At 46.5% G+C, this 20,004-nt stretch overlaps 1 protein-coding gene and 1 long non-coding RNA gene across 4 annotated transcripts in view; one reads left to right on the plus strand and one right to left on the minus strand.

The window, feature by feature from the left end:
* Positions 1–20,004, plus strand: part of HUNK (hormonally up-regulated Neu-associated kinase) — a 106,330-nt gene that overhangs the window by 54,781 nt on the left and 31,545 nt on the right. For all 3 annotated transcript variants that reach the window (XM_072806749.1, XM_072806747.1, XM_072806748.1), the window contains exons 3-4: positions 1,513–1,568; positions 7,685–7,820. In XM_072806749.1, coding sequence (XP_072662850.1) covers positions 1,513–1,568; positions 7,685–7,820 — 192 coding nt within the window. The remainder of the gene's footprint in view (positions 1–1,512; positions 1,569–7,684; positions 7,821–20,004) is intronic.
* On the minus strand, positions 12,054–13,370 carry LOC140621324 (uncharacterized). The gene is made up of 2 exons (XR_012021037.1): positions 12,895–13,370; positions 12,054–12,756 (listed from the first exon to the last, which is right to left on the minus strand). It is a non-coding gene; the product is annotated as an uncharacterized lncRNA (long non-coding RNA).

Consider the following 20,004-nt stretch of genomic DNA (forward strand, 5'->3'; position numbering starts at 1 on the left):
GTGACCGAGCTGGGAGCAACTGTCCCCGTTAAATGGGACACTGCTCTCCCGTTTACCAAAAGTCCTAGCAACTGCTCCCTTTTGTCTCACGACTTGGAAGTACTGCTGTCCATTGCCATTTTTGCTTATGATCACACTATTCTGTTCCTTTCAGTAGGGCTAGGAGGAAAAAAGATTTCTTGTGACTGTGCCTCTCTGTTCAAAATGGGAAAAATGAAAAACTGGACCAAGAATGCTGTGTGTTTCAGAACCATGGAATAAAACTTGGTGTGTTTGTAAGAGAAGCATGTTCTTAACATCCAATCCTCAAGGTGTATCTGAGTTGACAGGCTACAGCTTAAAGATGCTTATACTGTATTCATCGACTTTGATGGTTTTGATGACCAAATGTATACTTCTTTTTTATTTTTTAAGATTTTATTTATTTATTCATGAGGGACACAGAGAGAGGCAGAGACATAGGCAGAGGGAGAAGCAGGCTCCCTGCAGGGACCCCGATGCGGGACTTGATCCCAGGACTCCGGGATCACCACCTGAACCAAAGGCAGATGCTCCACCACTGAGCCACCCAAGCATCCCCCCAAATGTGTATTTCTGCCCATGTGGCTTTTTTTTCTTCTGAAATCCCAAACTATCTCTCTGGTAATGTAGATTCATGTGTGTTTACTGAGTACCTGGGATGTGCAAAGGTCCTGAGGGTACAGTGGTAAGCAAGGCCAACATATTTCCTGCCCGCTTACAGTCCGCGAGCACAGATGCCAAAGTCACCTCCCATCCAGCATGAGCCTGTGCATTTTTTCCTTCTGCTCTTCAAGTCACCTCTGTGTCAATGATCAGAGTCCCCCACAGACTAACGATCTTCATTCCATCCACACACTGAATTCCTTTTGGGAATGTAACATTAATATTTACTCGGGTGTAATACCAGGCATTAGGACCTGACCTCTTTGGAGGTGGTTTTCTGCCCACCGTGGTACCTGCTTGCTTAAGTAGATTTTCACTTGACAACTTGTGGATGACACTTGGGCTCCATGCATGGAGTTTGAAAGACTGGCAAATTATGTCACCTCTCACTTTTTTTTTTAGCTGTTTCCTCGAAACTGTTCCTCACGCTGGTTGGTGGCTCACCAGCTCACAAACGTGTGGCCACATTTGTATTTCCCCACCTGTTCAGGCAGCGCCTGTTTCGAATAATTCTTTCACCCTCTCCCAACCCCGTTTATTTAAACTCCAGGTCTCAGCTTTGATCCCACGCCTTCCGGAAACTTCTCACGATGTGTTTTGCCCTCAGTGCTCTCTGCTTTTCTGAAATGCTTTGGCTTTTTCAGTCTGCAGCAATTAATGATATCATCTTTATAAATATTTACTTATCGATTGTGTGAGTTTTGGCAGAAAGCTTTTTGGGTTGGTTCAAAGTGGCTCTCAAACAGTTTGATTGCCTTCAGAAGCAAAATGTTGATTCCACGATTTCAAATGCCTCTCTGTAATGTTCTGTGGTTTTGTTTATTTCAGGGACTTGAAGATAGAAAATTTGCTACTAGATGAAGACAATAATATCAAGCTGATTGGTATGACTTTTTTTTTTAAAGCAAGATTATCCTTTAAGTGTTGTGTTATCAATTCTGTTATTTATTGCTGGATTATTGACTTTGAAAATTATTCATGGTCTATTTCTAATCCCAGACAATACTCTAGATCACCTCCTTTTACAACACTCCAATACTTAATAATGGTTTTGAAAATAAGAATTAATTTTAATAGTAAACATAATCAGGAAGGTAGAAAAACTGTAAAGTGACCATAAAATGAATTCCACAGCTATAAATAAGTATTTGTTGGTTATTGGTTCTTTGGATTATTCAAAATTCAGCTTTGCAAAAATTGCAAAAAAAGATGGACCTAAATTTTTATAGAGGCTATTTTTATTTGGATTAACCATAAAACTTCTTTTTTAAAAAAGATTTTATTTATTTACCCGTGAGAGACACAGAGAGAGAGCAGAGACATAGGCAGAGGGAGAAGCAGGCTCCCTGTAGGGAGCCCGATGTGAGACTTGATCCCAGGACCCCAGGATCACGACCTGAGCCAAAGGCAGACATTCAACCACTGAGCCACCGAGGTGCCCCTAACCATAAAATTTCATAAAAATAGTGGAAAATAGTTCAGTTCAGAAGTAATACTTTAAGCTTAGCCATGGCTTAATTCACTTTTCAATGACTATGGGGTACCCATGTAAAAGGGAACCCAACTAACCTTCCAGGTTTTTTTTATTTTTGTTTTTTTAAGATTTTATTTATTTATTCATGAGACACACACACACACACACACACACACACACACACAGAGAGAGAGAGAGAGGCAGAGACACAGGCAGAGGGAGATGCAGGCCCCCATGCAGGGAGCCTGTTGTGGGACTTGATCCCAGGTCTCCAGGATCACGCCCCAGGCTGAGGGCAGCGCTAAACCACTGAGCCACCAGGGCTGCCCCTAACCTTCCGTTTTTATTATAATCTTTATTGAAGCCCCATCGTACAATGGTGGTTGTGCAGAGGGAAGTCCCCACAGAGAGATAATTTAGAAGGAAGGTAATCAGAAGGAGGTTCCAGGATAAAGTGAGTCATAATTGGTTCATAATTCAAAGGCCATAAGCGAGTTCACTCCATGACTCACTTTCTAGAAGAATTCCATTTTTGTTTGCCTATACGATTGCTCTTGGCTAAAGTCTCATGGCATCATTTTTACACCTAGATGTTAGCACCATCGTTGCTTCCTCTCTTTTTTTTCTTTTTTTCCCACCTCAGGTGCAAGCAATTTCTTCCCTCTCAATGGCTTGAAAAAGGCTTTATATTAGGAGAAAAGGGAACGATCAATAGAACGTCGTGAATTTAACTCTTGTACCCAAGCAGGAAATTTTGTTTGACAAATACTAAAAGCCATCTCTAGGTTCTGAAACATATCATTCAAATAACGAATTAGATTCTTTGGCTCCCCAAACCAGACGCCTTGGCTGGCTGATTAAGCACCGTGGACAGGTGTTAATGACTGAACATAACGATCCTTAGAAAACTAATAAGAGGAAACATGTTTTTATCCACCCCCCAAAGATTTTAAGGATTATATTTCTTAAAATGGACAAGTCAAAGAATTTTCTTCCTTCCTCCCTTCCTCCCTTCCTCCCTTTTCCTTCCTTCCTTCCTTCCTTCCTTTCTTTCTTTCTTTCTTTCTTTCTTTCTTTCTTTCTTTCTTTCTTTCTTTCTTTCTTTTTCTTTCTTTCTTTCTAAAAATATTTTACTTATTTTTTTCATGAGAGACACAGAGAGAGAAACAGAGACACAGACAGAGGGAGAAGCAGCTTCCCAAGGGGAGCCTGATGTGGGACTCAGTCCCAGGACCCCGGGATCATGACCCCAGCTGATGGCAGATACTCAACCACTGAGCCATCCAGGCGTCCCAAGAATTTTCTTTTTTATCATCGCTATTGCATCTCAGTTATCCTGAGAACCAAACACAGAAGCATTTAAGACAAGATAGATGTTGAAATGCCTGCAGGATGTCTTTCTGGTCCTGGTTTCCGGGATCCGTGTCATTAAACAAAGGCCCATCATGGTGGGAGGGGGGGCGAGGAAAGGAGATTTATTTAGGTTCTCTGGCAGCGCTGACCTGGAACTTGTCTTCAGAAAATGTGGAGGGGTCAGAGACAGAGTTGCCCTAATGGCAGCGGATGATAAGAAAACAGGCCACGTGAAGGCCAAATGTCTGTTATAGTAAAAGTTAAAATAATTCACTTCCATCTTGCACCGTTCAGAGGCTGAAGCAGGTCACCAGAGGGAAGTTTCCGTGTCCTAACTGGGCACTGCTCCTATAGCCTCTCTCCTTTCCTCTTCCCTCCCCTCCCCTCTGGGCTTGCTCTCTCTTTCTCCCCCCAGTGATAGCCCTAGACGATCATGTATAAAAACTAGAAATGTACTGGGACGCCTGGGTGGCTCAGTGGTTGAGCATCTGCCTTCAGCTCAGGTCATGATCCTGGGGGTCTTGGGATCAAGTCCTGCATCAGGCTGGCCACAGGCAGCCGGCTTCTCCCTCTGCCTATGTCTCTGCCTCTCTTTGTGTGTCTCTCATGAACAAATAAATAAAATCTGTTTTTTTTTTTAAAGGACAGCTCTTTTTATTGGTTAGAAATTTGCTCTAAGATTCTAGAAGAACCAATTTCTATGAACAGTGGATGCATTTGTAACTAGCTCACAGATTGCCCAACAAACCCTCCCAGAGGGGACCCATGCAAATAAGAGGAAGTTATGATATATTTCAGTGGGAGCCCACAGTTCCCCTTGAGGAGGGTGGGAGGAGGTTCTTTGGATTCAGAAGCCTCAGACTCATCTCTGCTCAGTCTCTGCTCAGTGTGGCAGTTGCTGGCTTGGCACGCAAGCTGGGACATCGGTGGGTTCTGTCGGAAGCGAGGTGTCAAAGACCACAGATTCTAAGACTGCTGGAGAGGAGGCTCTGATCGTTGGCTTTCCCATTATTTAAACTTCTTATGTGGTTCCCAGTCCCTGTGACCAGCATCAACCAAAAGGCCTATCGTACATCTGTACTCAAAAGAGACATTATAGTACCAGAGCAGACAACTGGGAATCGCCTTGTGTTTACCTGTACCCGCTTTTCCTCATTTTTTCCCAATGGGTCAGTCACAAAGATAGTGGTGGGCCCTGGAGGGAGAGAAGGCCTGGGGTCTTGTGCGTTTTCTTGCCCCTGGATCGGGCCATTTGGATCCCAATGTCTTTTTGCAACCTGAAAGCTCTTCAAATCTTTGCTTCAAAGGAATTACCTAGTTATTTTTCCAAGATGGATTATAGCTATTTCCATTTCTTCTTATAATAGTTTTCCTTCTTTGAAATAATTTGATTTCAAATAAATTGACTTAAGCCATGTCCGCCATGTTTCAAATAAACTAGAGTTAACTGCGAGTAAGATCTGATTTAATCAAGATCCCCCCCCTCCCTTTAAGAAAAAGCAATCTGATGTCTGATAGTTTAGAAGGTTTTGCAGTTCAGTTTTCCATAGGAGCGTTCCCTGGGGCGTTTTTGCAAGATTCATTTTGCAGCTCTTGGAAAACTTAATGATAGTGGGTTTATGTATTTACCAACTCTAATTGAGGCAGACCTGGGTGACACACGGGCAGGTGGACTTCACTGTAGTTTCAGGGTTCTAATTATAGCCACACGTATAATATTTTAATAATTACCCTTTTAAGTGTGGAGAAGACCAGTTGTTTTTCTCTAGTATATTTTAAATGAAACCCTTCTGGCTAGGTCGACATTAAGTCATTTAAAATGCAGATTTTCTCTCCTCCCCTCACCAGATCATCTGCTAATTTATCTTCTTGAAACTGTGCTTAAGATAAGGCAAGGCACTGTGTTCTCAAGCTTGCCTGGGAGCAGAGGGAGGGTAAGGCGGGTGGTGGGAGGGGGGTTGGGGGTGACCCAGTTGCTTATCTCGCCCTGCCCTCTTGGTGTCCAGCAGTTCTTTACAGACCCCCGTTGGGGAGTGGAGGGAGTGACCTGAATGAGGCAATGCTTTGCTGTTAATGGAACCCCACTGAGATTAGACACAGAGTCTCTTGATTTAATGTCAGAAATCTAGAGAGAAATTTTACAGAACTCCTAGGGAGATCAGACCTTTAACATGACTGTTTGTAAAGCTTCCCTTAAAATGTTGCCCCCAACAATGTAATCTTTATTCCATGGTCCTCTTTTTTTTTTTTAAAAGATGTTATTTATTTATTCATGAGAGACAGAGAGAGAGAGAAAGAGAGGCAGAGACACAGGCAGAGGGAAAAGCAGGCTCATGCAGGGAGCCCAACGTGGGACTCGATCCCGGGTCTCCAGGATCAGGCCCTGGACTGAAGGCGGCGCTAAACCGCTGACCACCTGGGCTGCCCCCGTGGTCCTCTATGTATTTGTTGTTTTATTAAAATTCCTTTAGGATGATTTGCAGACCCAAAGCATTTAAGCAACTGTCCAGTTTCAAACATGCTATGATTTTTCCTCTTAGAAAAATATTCGCCCTTTTCCTTTTTTCCTGTGTCATTGATACTACAGAGGTCTGAGAGGTCTGAGAACAGGGGTCCTCAGGTCCTTGGCACAGAGATCTTGTCTTGAGATGGGAGGCCAAGGGCCCCGTGGCTCCTGTAGGGACTTTCTTGAACAGGTTATATGGGACCTACTGGTATGGACTGGGTGGGGGGCAAGGAATTGGGGGCCGGGTGGAGGTGGGGGTGCAAGAGTAGAGAGCAAAGGGATGTTATGAGAAAAAAACATGGAATCATAAAAGACAAAGGAAGAGTGAAATGTGTCCACATGCAGCCTCCCCGGGTGGTTTGCCAATCCCTGGGGTAGGTTCTGGTTCTTCATCTCTAAGCCCAGAGCTTTGAAGAGTTTTCTGAGCTCTGCTTGGCAGGGGTTCTATTTGGGAACACCCCATCTCCAGACACAGTCCCCACAGCAACTGTAGGGAGAATTTCTAGTGGTGCATCCTGACCACTAGAGTGTGAGTCACTTTATGGACTTCTAGTCACTTCATACCCTGTCCCATGTTCCTCTTTTCCTGAGTTTTTTTTATAGCAATCATGTGCTTGCAGGTGGAGGCACGTTAGTGAAGGAGAAAACCCAGTAGTGAAATTAGGTCTAAATCCTGCCAGTTGAGAAAGTACAAGGGTTTGGTTCAAGCCAGTCTCTGGCCACTGAGAGCCCTGTGAGCAGAATGTCCTGTTTGGGAGACTAGAACCTAATATTCACATTGAAGTTCAAAGGAGAAGCCACAATCTTCCTTCTGGAATCAGCAAAGATTGAGGAAAGACGTCAGATGAGGACAGAACACTGACAGCTCTGATTACCCTCCAGTCGCAGCGGCCTTAGGATCAAAGGAGTAAGCACGACACAGCAGGTGTACTGCGCCCAGCACAGCTTTGGATGCACTGGGCTCTTCTTTACTTTTCCCATTTGGCTCCATCATCCAAGAGCAAGGCAATGCTAGGAGGTCGCTTAGTTCAGTTCTCATTGCCATCTTCCTGGCGGTAGCTTTCCAGCAACGTTCAGCATCGTCTAAATCATTGGGTGTATAGTTTTCCCTCTTCCAATCCCCATATTTCCCCACACGCATCAGGAGCATTTTTAAGAGACTTGCACGAAATGAAAACATTGAGCCAAAAAAGTCAAGTCCAAATGGTGGGATCGCGTGTCACCCCGGGTGACGCCAACCCCAGCCAGAGAAAACGAACCTTCCTTCAGCTTTTCCCCCCACGTGGCCACTTGAAAGTCAGTTTGCTGACTGCAAGGCCTCTGCTCCTTCTCCCTTCCTGCCTTAGTCCTAGAAAGCGAAGCCTCTCTTTTTCCTGGATGACTCATTTCCAAGGTTTGATGAAAATAATGTTTTGGTTCAACATACTTTTAGCTCTAGCTGGATTTTATAGCGAGGCCTGATATAAAATGTTTCCAGGCTTGAGATCCATATCCAGAGGTTATGGTCTGCAGCTGCTGGTGCTCCTCTGGGATGCTAAATGATGTGTTAGCATGAGAGAACGTTTCCTTTCCTGCTGCCCCCTGGTTTTTGTGTTTTTTTTTTTTTTCCTTCTTCTTTTTCACAGTTTCCTAATCCAGAGCCGGCTTTGTCTTCCCCCCCTTTGCAGACTTTGGTTTGAGCAACTGTGCAAGGATCCTGGGCCACTCCGACCCGTTCAGCACGCAGTGTGGCAGCCCGGCCTACGCCGCGCCCGAACTTCTTGCCAGGAAGAAATATGGCCCCAAAATCGATGTCTGGTCCATGTGAGTTATGGAACTTATAAAAGGGAACACTCCCTCCTGTTGTGTCCGCTCTCCCTTTCTGATGAAATAACCTTGGAGTATTTGATGAGGAGGTGTTATATTACAGGCTCTGGGATAGATATTCGATGATTCTTTGGGGACCCGGCTTTCCACTGCTGTTCCTTCTGGAACAGCTGATCCCTTCTCCCCAGACCACCAGAGAGGCTTGTACCAAAATTCATTCCGTTGCTGGGGAGACAAGAAAACAAAGTCCTGAACTCACAGAACTCATGTTCTAGTTTCATGAGTCATTCCTGTGGTTGTCCTGCTGAAAATTGTCCCATGGCTTTGCATCCTCGTCAGAAGAAAGCAGCCCCTGCCTGGCCCACGCTCCCACCTCTCCGCCATCTACTCCATGTGTTGCTCACAATTCCTCAGGCACGTTGGCCTCTGTTGCATCTTTCCCACCTTTGGGCTTTGCACCTGCTATTTCCATTGTCTGGGATGGCATTTCCTGGCTCTTCAGGTTGCCTGTCCCTGCCCACATTCCAGCTTGAATGCAGTGTCACCACTGTAGAGACCATCTCTGAGTTTCCTGTCACCCTCACACATCCCTCTCTAGCACCCATGGAGGCCTGGCATTTTAGTGTTCGTTAATCCATTTATTGTCCAAGTCCCCAGTTGGGAAGGATGCTGAGTGAGGATGGGACCTTTCAGGTCTGCTTTGCTAGTGTCTCGCATAGCACAGGTCTCCAGGGGCAAACTCAGGACACACTGAAGGGATGAGTCATGGGTGGTAAGCAGGGCTGCTGAGTCTGTCTCCCTAAGGTCCCCCCGGTGGGTGGGTCCCTCAGTGTCATGCGTGAATGGTGCGGGGAGGGTCCTGGATTCTGGGGTTGGGACCAAGTTCCTCACCAATGGGAAACGGGCTGTAGAAAGAGATTGGGCTGCTGATTAGGATGGAAGCTGGGGATGAGAGCGGCGAATTTGAACCAAGAGTGTGGTGATCCAGTACATTTCTAGAATTCTCCGATGTCTCTCCTTCCTCGCTACGCTTCCTTTATCTAGTTTGGAGAAAGGCTAATGTTTGCTGCTGCTTGGTGTACGGCAGGCACCACGGGACTTCATTTTTATGGTAACCCAGTGAAACCGTTACACTCCGTATCCCCATTGTATGGAAGAAAAAACCCGTTGCAAGAGACATTAATAAAATTTCTTAAGGTCACGGGGCTACTGAGTGGTGGAGCTGGGATTTGAACCAGGCCGACTCCAAGGGTCTGAAGAGAAAGGCCTGACTCTTGAACATGGCCCCATCGCCTCATTGGGAGCCATCCTCCTCCCTCTGCTTCTCTCCCCATCTGACTCCACATCTGTGTCTCCTGTCTCTTGCACGCACTGTGCCTTCAGCCGGGGCTCTTGCTCTTGTTCCCATACTCCTTCTCTTTCCCTCTTCTTTTCTGGGATGCCACTTCCCCAGGGCAGCCCTCCCTGCCTCTCGCAAGCTGGCTCTGAGCCTCTGTGTCTCATCTGTTTCCTGCTCCCCTGGTGCTCCCCTGTGGTCACAGCTCACCTACCGGAAACCCTGCACTGCAGGCCGATGGGGTGGGACACCTGGCATGGAGCCTGGGAGAGAGGAAGGAGGGAAGGGGTGGGGAGGGACAGGCATTTCATCCCGGTGAACAGAAGCTACGGGGTCAGGGGCTTTAGTTGACTGAGGAAACGAACAGAGCAATGGGACCTAGGGCCAGCGTCGAGAAGTGAAGGGAGTCCAGGTTCTAGTCGGAAGTGAGGGGAACCTGGAGCCCAGCATGAGATTCAGGGGACAACAGAATTCCCTGGACTTGGACAACAGAATTCCCTGGACTTGGGTGCCGCTGGTCACAAGTTAGTGGGGCGTCAGCTCTTGTTCCTGGGCAGGCCGAGTGCTCAGAGCTAATTGCCCCTTTGATCCTCAGGACAGCCAGTGCAGCTTTCTCGTGCCCATTTTACAGACAAGAGGGAGGCCCGGGGGTAAGTGTGTAAGCAGTGGAGGTACATTTTGCACTCAGGGCTCTTCACACAGAAGCCTGAGCTCCCCATTACTTTCTTGACCTCTCAGGAGGAGGCTGTAAATGGAGAGTGTGTGCTGTGACCCCCTGGGGTAAGGCTTGGGGGCTGCTGGAGTGGGTGGGAGTGGTAGCAGGAAGCCCTAGCAGAGGAAGCCTTCTCCTCCAGGTACCCTGGGTTGTTTGAGCATTGCTGATTCACAAATTCTTCATCCTGTGCCCAGAAGGGCCTCAGAATCCTTCTTAACACAGCCATCAGGAATCGCTGCCCATGGATCAGAGTTGATACTTGAGGTGAAATCCATTCTTGGTCTCTTTCAATGCTTAAGAACTCTCACACGTGTCGGGCATATGATCTGCCCCTGGTAAATATTGATTAACGGATGAATATGAATGTTTGAGTCTATAATCACCTTCTCTCCAAAACAGTTAGGGAACTCAGTTATGCTAAAGGGAGAGCTATATGAGGAACAATTTTTGCACACACACAAAAATAAAAAGGCTATGGAGAATAGGCAGCCTGAAAGGCCAAGAGGTTCAGGGGCGTGATGTGACTGGTGGAGTGGGAGGCATAATGACCACGGGGAAGAGAAGCCGGCGGTTGGAGGGCAGGTGACGACTTACTCCTCCGGCCGTGCTTTCCCAGGGACTCTGCTCTCTCAGGGACAGAGTAAGTGTCATCACAAGTTGTCATGGTAACGGGGCTCAGCCTATGAAGGGGGGGACCTTTTCACTCCATGACTGGCAAAGCAGGCAGCTCCTTAGAGTCTAGAAGTGTGGGTAGAAGGAAGGAGCCTTACAGATTGTCAAAGCTGCAAGAGAGCTCCTGGACCTGTATCACCTGCGTGGAACATCTCGTCCCCTCGTGCTGACTGTGGGATGGGAATAAATCACTTCTCCCGTCTGGGGTCATCCAAGGAGGGTAATGAAAAGCACCAGCTGCAAAAGGCAGTGTCATCTGTGGGGCAGGTATAAGTTCAGACTTTGCCTGAGTCCCTTGCCTCAGTCCCTTGACTGCCAAATCCCTTGACTTGGGAAAGAAATCCGCATTTAGCGACCACAGGTGCTTGATTGTTCAGTTTCGGGACTCAGGGATAACAGCAGAGGGGCCTGGTCTCCTGACACCTATTGTGTCACCATCCATCAACCAGAAGCAGTGACTCTACTCGGAAGTAATGGTGGCATCAAAGGAGGGAAGGTGGAGGGAAGCTGCAAGAGAGATGAAGGTGACCCCAAAACACTCACTTCCCTCCTCCGCCCTGGCTTCTGTCGTGGTTGGGCTGTCTGGAGCAGCTGGACATTTCTTTGCTCACCTCTCCACATAGTTGCCTGTTCCCCACCCCCACCCCCAAGAAGGTGATGTGCAGCTTAAAGCCTTCTGAAAAGCTCTAATCAGGCCTCATTCTTATCCTGGTGCCCTCGAGTAGTATATGGGAAAGTCTTTGATAAATAGTAACACACTATACAGACTGTGGTCTTTCCGTTGATTGTGGCATAGCTCTGGGGGCTGACGGAGGATCTCTGGGTAGACCAGAAACTCTAGCCGCACAAGTCTGGGATCCAGTGCCCTGTGGTGTGGAGCTGAGGTGGAGATTCTCACTCTCATTAAGCCACGGAGTACCATGTTTTATTCTAAGAAATGAGGTTTCCCTGGAGCAAGTCTGGGTGACCTGACCCTAGAACATTCTTGACGAGATGAGGCCACATGACCCATGCCTGATTCACAGGGATGGCATAAATTAGGCCCCTTTTAGAAGCTGTTGCTAAAGCTTAAAAAGAATAAAAAGAAGCCATGTGAGCAGCATACAGCTTACCAACTATCCGTTTCTTCGGCAAATATCTGTTGAGCCAGGTGCTGTGCCGAATTACGAGGGTGAGTAAAGTAGCCTTGGTGGGTCCCTGCTCCTACAAAGATCGCTATTCACGCTCACACACCTCTGACTGAGTGACAAGCATTGTTCCAGGGGCTTTGCAAGTATTAACTCATCTCATCTGCCTCACAGTCCTTCAAGGGAATGCTCTGTTATCCCACTTTATAGACAGGGAAACTGAGGCCCGAAGAGTTCTCAGCCCTTGCCCAAGGTGGCACTGCTAGTAGCTACACAGCCAGGATTTAACCAAGCTGGCTTGACTCTAGAGTTTGCCTTAAATTGTCAATCTCTTCTGCTTCTACTACAATGGTGTGCTTCCTTTTGTGGGGTTTACAGTCTCAGGGGGCAGACAGGCAGTTTTATTTAAAAGCTATAAGCTGGGTGTGGGAACCGCTGTGGAGGAAGTGGGTGGGATGCAGTGAATGAGGACGGTGGTGGCCTCCAGAGGAGGAAACCTCAAAGCCAAATCCTTGGGATGAGTAGAACCAAACTCTGGGAAGAGAGGTGTCAGGGAGGAAGGCCCGAGACGCAGGGAACAGGATGTGGGAAGGCCAGGGGCGGGTGGGTGGGGGAGTGTGGGAAGGGGTTTGGGTTTCACCCTAAAGGTCGTGAGAAGCCACTGGAAAATTATAAGCAGGAGGGTAACAACGTGTCATGGATGGAATTGTGTTCTCCTCCCAAAAGATATGCAGGAGTCCCAGTGTCTCAGAATGTGACATTATTTGGAGAGAAGATCTTGACAGGGTAATCCGGTGAAAACGTCGTAAAATCCAGTATGACAGATATCTTTATAAAGGAGGGAAGTTTAGACACAGAGAGATGAAGGGAGAACACATGGGGCTGAAGGCGGTGATCATAGTGCTGCATCTCCGTGCTAAGAAGAAACACCAGATGGCCAGCAACCACCAGAAGCTCTGGGAGCAGCATGGAACAGGTATCTCGGTCACGGCCCTCAGAAAGAACCAACCCCTGCCAACTCTCTTGGACTCTGAGCCTCCAGAACGGTGAGAAAATCAGTTTCTGTTGTTTAAGCTCTGAAATCTGGGGAAAGGTCAAAAGTAAACTGATGAGTAACAACTCAACTGCTCCAGATCCCAAGAGCTGTCCTCCTTCCCAGCAAGTATGAAATGCTTCCTGCACTGAATCAAGGTCACTAACAGATGAACGAAGTAGACTCACAGAATTCTTGCTCATCCCTTAGCCAGCGGGAGCGGGAGCCTCCATCAGCCACCCAGCAGAAAGCACTCCATGGTTCAATTATAAATCCAAATTCTCAGTCATCGCTGCTACCTGTAGGTAATAAGTTTCTGGCTGCATGAAAACCACAAGATAGTCCGGATTTCATTCACACGATGGCGGAAGAGTTCCCGGGAGTAAAAGAGGGCAAGCTGTGGTGTGTAAACACTTTCCAAGAAGCATCTGTGTCACATTTGCTAACCTTTCAAAGCAGACTGCATGGCCAACCCGGAATCAAGGAGAGAGAGGTCATCAGATTGCACCCAGTAGTGGGGCGAGTGGGAAAGAATTTGTGGACTTTGGGTTTTTGTTTTGTTTTGTTTATAATCCACCACACTTATCTGCTGCTGTGGATAGAACTGTATCCGCCCCCCCCCAAATCCATATATTGAAGCCCTACTTCCCCAGTGTGGCGGAATTGGAAGGTGGAGACTTTGTGAGGTCATGAGGGTGGAGGTACCCATAATGGGATAAGAGTCCTTTTAAGGAGAGACCCCACAGAGTTTGCTTGGTCTCTAACAGTGAGGACAAAGCAAGAAGGTGGCTCTCTGCAAGCCAGGAAGAGAGCTCACCACAACCTGGCCATGCTGGCACCCTGATCTCAGACTCTGGGTTCCAGAACTCTGAGAAAATAAATGTCTGCTGGTTGAGCCACCCCATCTGTGGTATTTTGTCACGGAGGTCTGAGCCGACGAAGACCCCTACTTACCTCACGAGTGTTGCCTGCAAACAATTACAGCCTGTCAGAAGGTACAACACAGAACAAATAGAGCTGCATAGCTGGCTCAGATCAAGAAGGCATCAGAGGAGAATTTAATCTGCTTCTGAGGCATTAAGTGGAATTTGCCAGGTGGGAGCGAGAAGAAGATTTCCAGGCAGAGGGAACAGCATATGCAGAGGCTCGAACCTATGAAAACCTGATTACTATCATTCTTGATCCTGGAGAAAATGAAAAACTTCAGAACCTTCTGGAAGAGATTAATTCTCCACTGCTTCGGGGTGTTGTGTCTGAGATACTGGTTAGGTTCCTGTTTGGTGCCCACGACTTCGCTGGCAGAATTGGAAATGGAAAACCCAAAGAGAATTTAATTTAAAAGGCCATTTAAGAGAGTGAAAATGGAACCAATTTTCTTTCTGGGTCAGACACTGTTATTATAAAACATCCCTTTTTATCGTTCTGAAACAACAGAATGAAGAAGAATTCACTTCTCAAATCAAAAGCAAACTTCTGCCTCTGGAGGTTTGGACCTTGACGGATGGCTGGGGCCTTTCTCCAAGACTTCTGGGACTGACGTGGAAAGAAAACCAGCTTGTCACTCACGGAAACCTCTGGAAGGAGAGCTCTTTCGACAAATGGGGCCCCCGGGACCCTCCTCTTCTAGTGAATCAGGCATTAACAATGTCAGTGGGATGGTGTATGCTGTCTTGGGGCTTTTCCCACTATTTTCTTCATTTTCATATATGAATATCTTTCAAATCATTCACGTCTTACCTTTAATCGAGATGCCTGGAATATCTTGATCTCCAGTGAACTTTGAGATTTCAGGCACGAAATCAAAAATGTTCATTCCGTGGTAGTGAACTGCTTTTATGGTTAACTGACTTTTCCTCAGAGTGGCATATATGCTAATTAAAAAAAAAAACACTAATGCAGATGTACTTTTTAAATGAAAAGAATACTAATTAACTTTATTTTCAGAGTATTGCAGTGCTCTTTTGAGAACTTTGGTGAATCTCTAAGAGGAAGGAAAATGGGAATCAGGAGATCTATCCCCAAAGCATTGGAAATGCTGTATTGTTTCAACCAAAGCTGCTCTTTGCTCCCCTGGGAGTGCACGGGGTGGGCGAAACATTTATGTGAAGACCTAGTGCCTAGTGGAAGGTCGTGTACAACACACCCAGACCACCACCCCAGTCTCACTGAATCTCTTTTCACTTAGTGGGAAAAATCTCTCCCCTTTGCTGTCCCTTTGGGTAGACAAGTTGGCTGAGGGGACCCAGGGGACCCATCTTGTTTCCAGCCCTGCTCAGGCATTCAGGCCTTAGATTCTGTTTTGTAAAAAGTACTACCAGACACCACCAGCTGCCAGTGGTCAAATGTGAAAGGATAGCATTTTCTCTCCATTTATACCCCCTCAAAATGACAGGAGAAGGAGGTGGAAACTGGAGCCCTGTGGCTTCTTTTGGGTAGCTTAGGGCTTTTGACTTTAAACAGAGAAATTCCTTTAGCTTCTGAGATTTTTCAGTTATAAAATCTAAGACTTGTGTGTGTGTGTAGTTAGCTTGTGCATTTAAAGTAGAAGAGGGGAAGGAGGAAAGGAAAAGGAAGAAAAAAGGCTGAAAATCCACAAGATAGTAATTTCTCGTGGAACACAGACCATTTTAAGGAGTAGCCATGAAGTTTGAGATTCTCCAAGTGGACAGATCTCTTCCCAGTCTACTTTCAAGACTTAAAATCAGAAGTTGGACTGAAAGTTGATACTAAAAGATGGAAAGATGTTGCTTTTAGGCAGAGAGGGTTTTTAAACATTTTTCACAGGCAATTCTTTTCTTGAAGAATCACACAGAAGCTGGGTGTGTCAGCTGAAGGTTCTCACAGCTTCGCTTTGGTGTAAACTGGGCAGTTCCTGAGGATGCTGCCCATTGGCCCTGTGAGAACAGTAGCCAGATGTTCCCAACACGGGCCAGCGCAGCTCTGTCCATTACCTTGTCTCTTGTGTCCTGCTAAAGCTGCTGGCCAACTTCTCCAGGGTGGTCTGACTCCTTGTCTTTCCTCTCTTGGATGATAAGTGACACTCCAGCTTTCCCACCAGGGAGTATTTCATTATCTGATGGGACATGGGGACCACCTTTGGGCTTCCTGACTGAATCCCAAAGATTCCACATTTATATTTCATGGGGCCCCATCCCCTCATCCTTCTGTTTTTCTTCATTGTCACTTTACCTTTTTCTTCTGATGCCAGCATATTCCACACTGGCCAGTTACCTTTGGATTTTCTGTCACCCAGTAATGACTCAGCCTTCTTTCTTTCTGTTTGGAAAAACTCACATATCGTATTTGTTTGAGACTTTCATTCTGGTCTCTCATCCCTTTTTTTTCTCAATTTATGATTTGGGGCACCTGGATGGCTCAGTCGGTTAAGTGTCCGACTCTTGGTTTTGGCCCAGGTCGTGGTCGCAGGATTGTGAGATTGAGCCCTGAATTGGGCTCTGTGCTCTGTGTGGAGTCTGCTTCAGGGTCTCTCTCCCTTCTCCTCTGCCCTTCCGTGCTTACGCTCTCTCTCTCTCTCTCAAATAAATAAATTTAAAAATCTTAAACAAAAAAAAAAAGATTTGTGATTTTTTTTGGAAAGATTTTATTTATTTATTCATGAGAGAGGCAGAGACATAGGCAGAGGGAGAAGCAGGCTCCTTGGGGGAGGGGGGAGCCTGATGCGGGACCCGATCCCAGGGCCCCAGGATCATGACCTGAGCCAAAGGCAGACACTCTACCACTGAGCCACCCAGGTGCCCCACTATTTGTGATTCTTGGGATTCCCATGTCTGCCATGGAGAAGTTAGAAAGCCCCTGGACCATATTTCAAAAGACACATCAGGAAATTCTGTACATGTCTTGGGACTCCTACTAATTCTATGGGATTACAGAGGTTTATAAACTGCATTCCACATTTTTCCCTTGGTATCCTCACATACTTCTGAAATGTCAAAGGGATAAGATTTCTCTTTATCCCGATATTAAACATGTATGAAAAGCCTGGGGAAAAGGAATGAAGATGCTCAATCTGGTTTCCTTTGTAAAATTTCCTGGGACTGCATGACTCTCCACGTAGATTTCCATCATTATCTGGCAACAGGATACAAATATAATTGTAGCTTTGTATCTGTTGTTTTTAAAACTTTACCGATGAAGCAGTAGATAGATTCACATCTATCAGGCACTGAATCTGTGCCAGGCCCAGCGTCCAGTACTTTCTGTGGCTTGGTTCATTTGACCCTTATCCAACGTACTCTTGTTACCCATGTTTTGTAGAGGAGCGACCCTGGGTGAGACAGCGGGGTCCCCTTTAGGGACTTATGACTGTTTTCAATGATAACTTTGATGATAAACTTCCCCAAGTGAAATGAAATTCTGGAGTCAGTTTGGTAAAATAATCAGTTATAAAAACCACTTGCTTCGCCCTGGTTGGACTACTTTGTGCAAGTTCACCAGCACAGTCTTTAAAACAGGCATCTTTTACCTTTATCTGTGGCCCCAGCCAGATAATGGAGAATGATACTCAGTGGCCAGAGTATCATCTTTCGAAGCCACTTGGTGGCAAGGAGATGTCTCAACGACACCTCGAAGACAGAGACTTTTCGTAAAGGTTTTAGAGTTGGCCCCCTGGCATCATATTACATATTACATTCACTGAACTCCTTCATTTGGATTTCCCTCCGTTACTGTCATGGCCTATCTCCTCTAGCATTTGGCACTATTTTATGCAACAACCCCCCCCACCCCGTGACAAGAAGCTCCATGTCCCCTAAAGATAAGGGGAAATATAAAAGGTCATAGGGCAGTATTCTTCAAACTGGAGTGTTGAACACTCTTCTTGTCAAGGAAGAACATTCTTGGTAACCCCTGGTGTTGACTTTCGTTACTTTGATTTAAATTTTGCTTAATGTACACGAATGTAAAGTTAAACTCCTTTTATTTATGGCTCTGTACAACTAAAAACCCAAAACTAATGTACAAGTTAAATATAACCGAGACTAAAAGAATCCCCAAATATTCAAATGAATAGCATTAGTTAGGTGCCATGGCTACTGATTGGTGAGAGCTGAATTGCTCAAAAGATCTGGGCGTTACTTCTCCTTGCTGGGCACAGGCTCTCTGAGCTGGTTGGCTCATTGCCATGGGCTCGATCAGTTCTCCCCCCCCCCCACCCCGTTTTCACCCCTCCAGCGCTTTCAAATCTGACTTTGCATCCGAAGCACGTGGAGGGCTTGTGTAAACCCAGTTTGCGGAGACCCACCCCTAGAGCTTCTGATTCCTTGAGTCTGGAGTGGGGACCAAGAATTTGCAAATCCAACATTTCCAGGTGATGCTATTGCTCTACTGAGCACCAGACTTTGGTGCTGCACCTTTCTCATTACCTGTGACAATAAAAGTGATCTATTCTGGCAAAGGTTGTGTGTTGGTGAGCACCAAAGCAGAAGCAAGCACCAAAATCCAGTGTGTACTTGGTTATGTGGCCGAAACCCAGTATGCACTTGGTTATGGGGTGACTGTCCAATGGCCCTGGTTGCGGTTTCCAGGATGCTTAAGTATATCACCAAAAGAAAATCAAAGCTTGGAATTGCTGAATCCCCGAGGATGTGTCCTATGTATCTCAGTTTGAGAAACAAGTATAGGTTGGGTATTAGACAATATTTACCTGTGGGGGGGGGATGATATTATGTAGGTACCAGCCTCTTCAGTTTTAGGTATGAATGAATGTTAGACCAAGACAAAGGTGCCCAGAAGTGAGCAGAGAAGAGAGGACAGATCTCATTGTACCACCAAAGAGGAGAAGAGAGAGACTGTGGCTTAGTACTTGGGGGGCCTCCTTCGTGCCTGGGCTTGTCCTGAATGGAATGAACTGCACTGGGGAAGTTGGAAACACGTGTCTTGAAAATTGTTCAGGGGCTCCCAACAGTAACTTTCTGGATATTCTGGGAGGGTTTCCTATTATAAAAGCCACGTGTCCAAGACCCCTTTGAATGAAGAAATTCTATGATTGGGGGGTGGAGGGGTTCCTTAGTTTTCTCTCTGATTGGTCTCCAAGAATCCTCCGAGCCAGGATGTTTAGCATTGCATGGTAGGTTTCCAAGCGTGTTACCAGCCCTAGTACCCCATCCCACCGCCCCTCCTGGCTTCCTCAGTTCTATCACTCTTTCAGGTTTACAAAGTGACACATCTCCTTCCCATACCTATTCCTTACTAGCCTTTCTCTCTGTGGCCCGCCATCCCTCCCACTCAGGCTTCAGTGGCAACATGCCAATATACTGCCCTGAGCTCCTGCTTCCTGTCCTGAGCCCCTTAAATCCACCTGATACCAGATGACTGCTCCCCAAATTGTTTGGCCTTGGAACTTGTATTCAACCAACATCTGTTGTTGTCCTGGGGAGCGTGTTCCATCAAACACACAGGGAAGTGCTCCTGTAGATTCTGTGTATGTGTATGTCTGGCTCATTCTGGTCTCCGTATCTTGTCTTCCCAACTTGTCATCCCCATCCCTAAGGTGTGGAAGCTCGGGTGCATATACTCAACCTTCCTGGCAGAGGCCACCTGCCTTCAGGCACTTAGTATAAACTGAGTACTTGAAAGGATTGTGCTTAGACATTACCTGTTGACTGTCCCCTACAATCGAAGATGGCAGGGCTCCATCTGGTTCATCCCTACCCAGCCCCTGACTGGGGTGGAGAGCCAGCCAGCAAGTGTTTGTGGACTGAATGTTTATGTATCTGTGGCCATAACTGCACTGTGAGTTACAGAGGAGGAACGGGGTCTTAGAGTTATGGCTGCAATTTGAGAATGATTTCTGGCTGGAGCGCGGGGGCTCTGTACCTGTCGTGATCTGGAGCACTGTAAATCAGAGGCGCCTCCGTGGAATTGGGCCCCAAGGGTCTTCATTTCAATCAGTCTCATTGGATTTGTTTTGACTGGAAATCCTATTGCCTGTTTTTAAAACATATTCCCTCAGGCACTTTTGAACACTTGAGACCTCTTGGCAGGCAGGCATTTCATCCCCATCAGGAAATCTCATCAAAATGATATTAGGTTTGCACATTCAGGAAAATAAAAGTCCTCCAAGAAGCTGTTGCCGTCTGCTAGATTGGCTTTGGATATAAGCAGTTAAGCCCATTCAGAAGGTATTCCGACCACGTCTGGGCCACGGGGCCAGGGTGCTGGGATCTTACAATGAACAATGATAGAGAAACTAAGAGTGGGGAGGAGACGCCTCTCCCCATTCCCACCCTGGAGAATTCTATAGTTACAGGCCCAAACAGAATTCAAGGGAAGAGCAACAG

Source organism: Canis lupus, chromosome 30 (assembly GCF_048164855.1).
Source record: "Canis lupus baileyi chromosome 30, mCanLup2.hap1, whole genome shotgun sequence".
NCBI classification, from domain to species: Eukaryota; Metazoa; Chordata; class Mammalia; order Carnivora; family Canidae; genus Canis; species Canis lupus.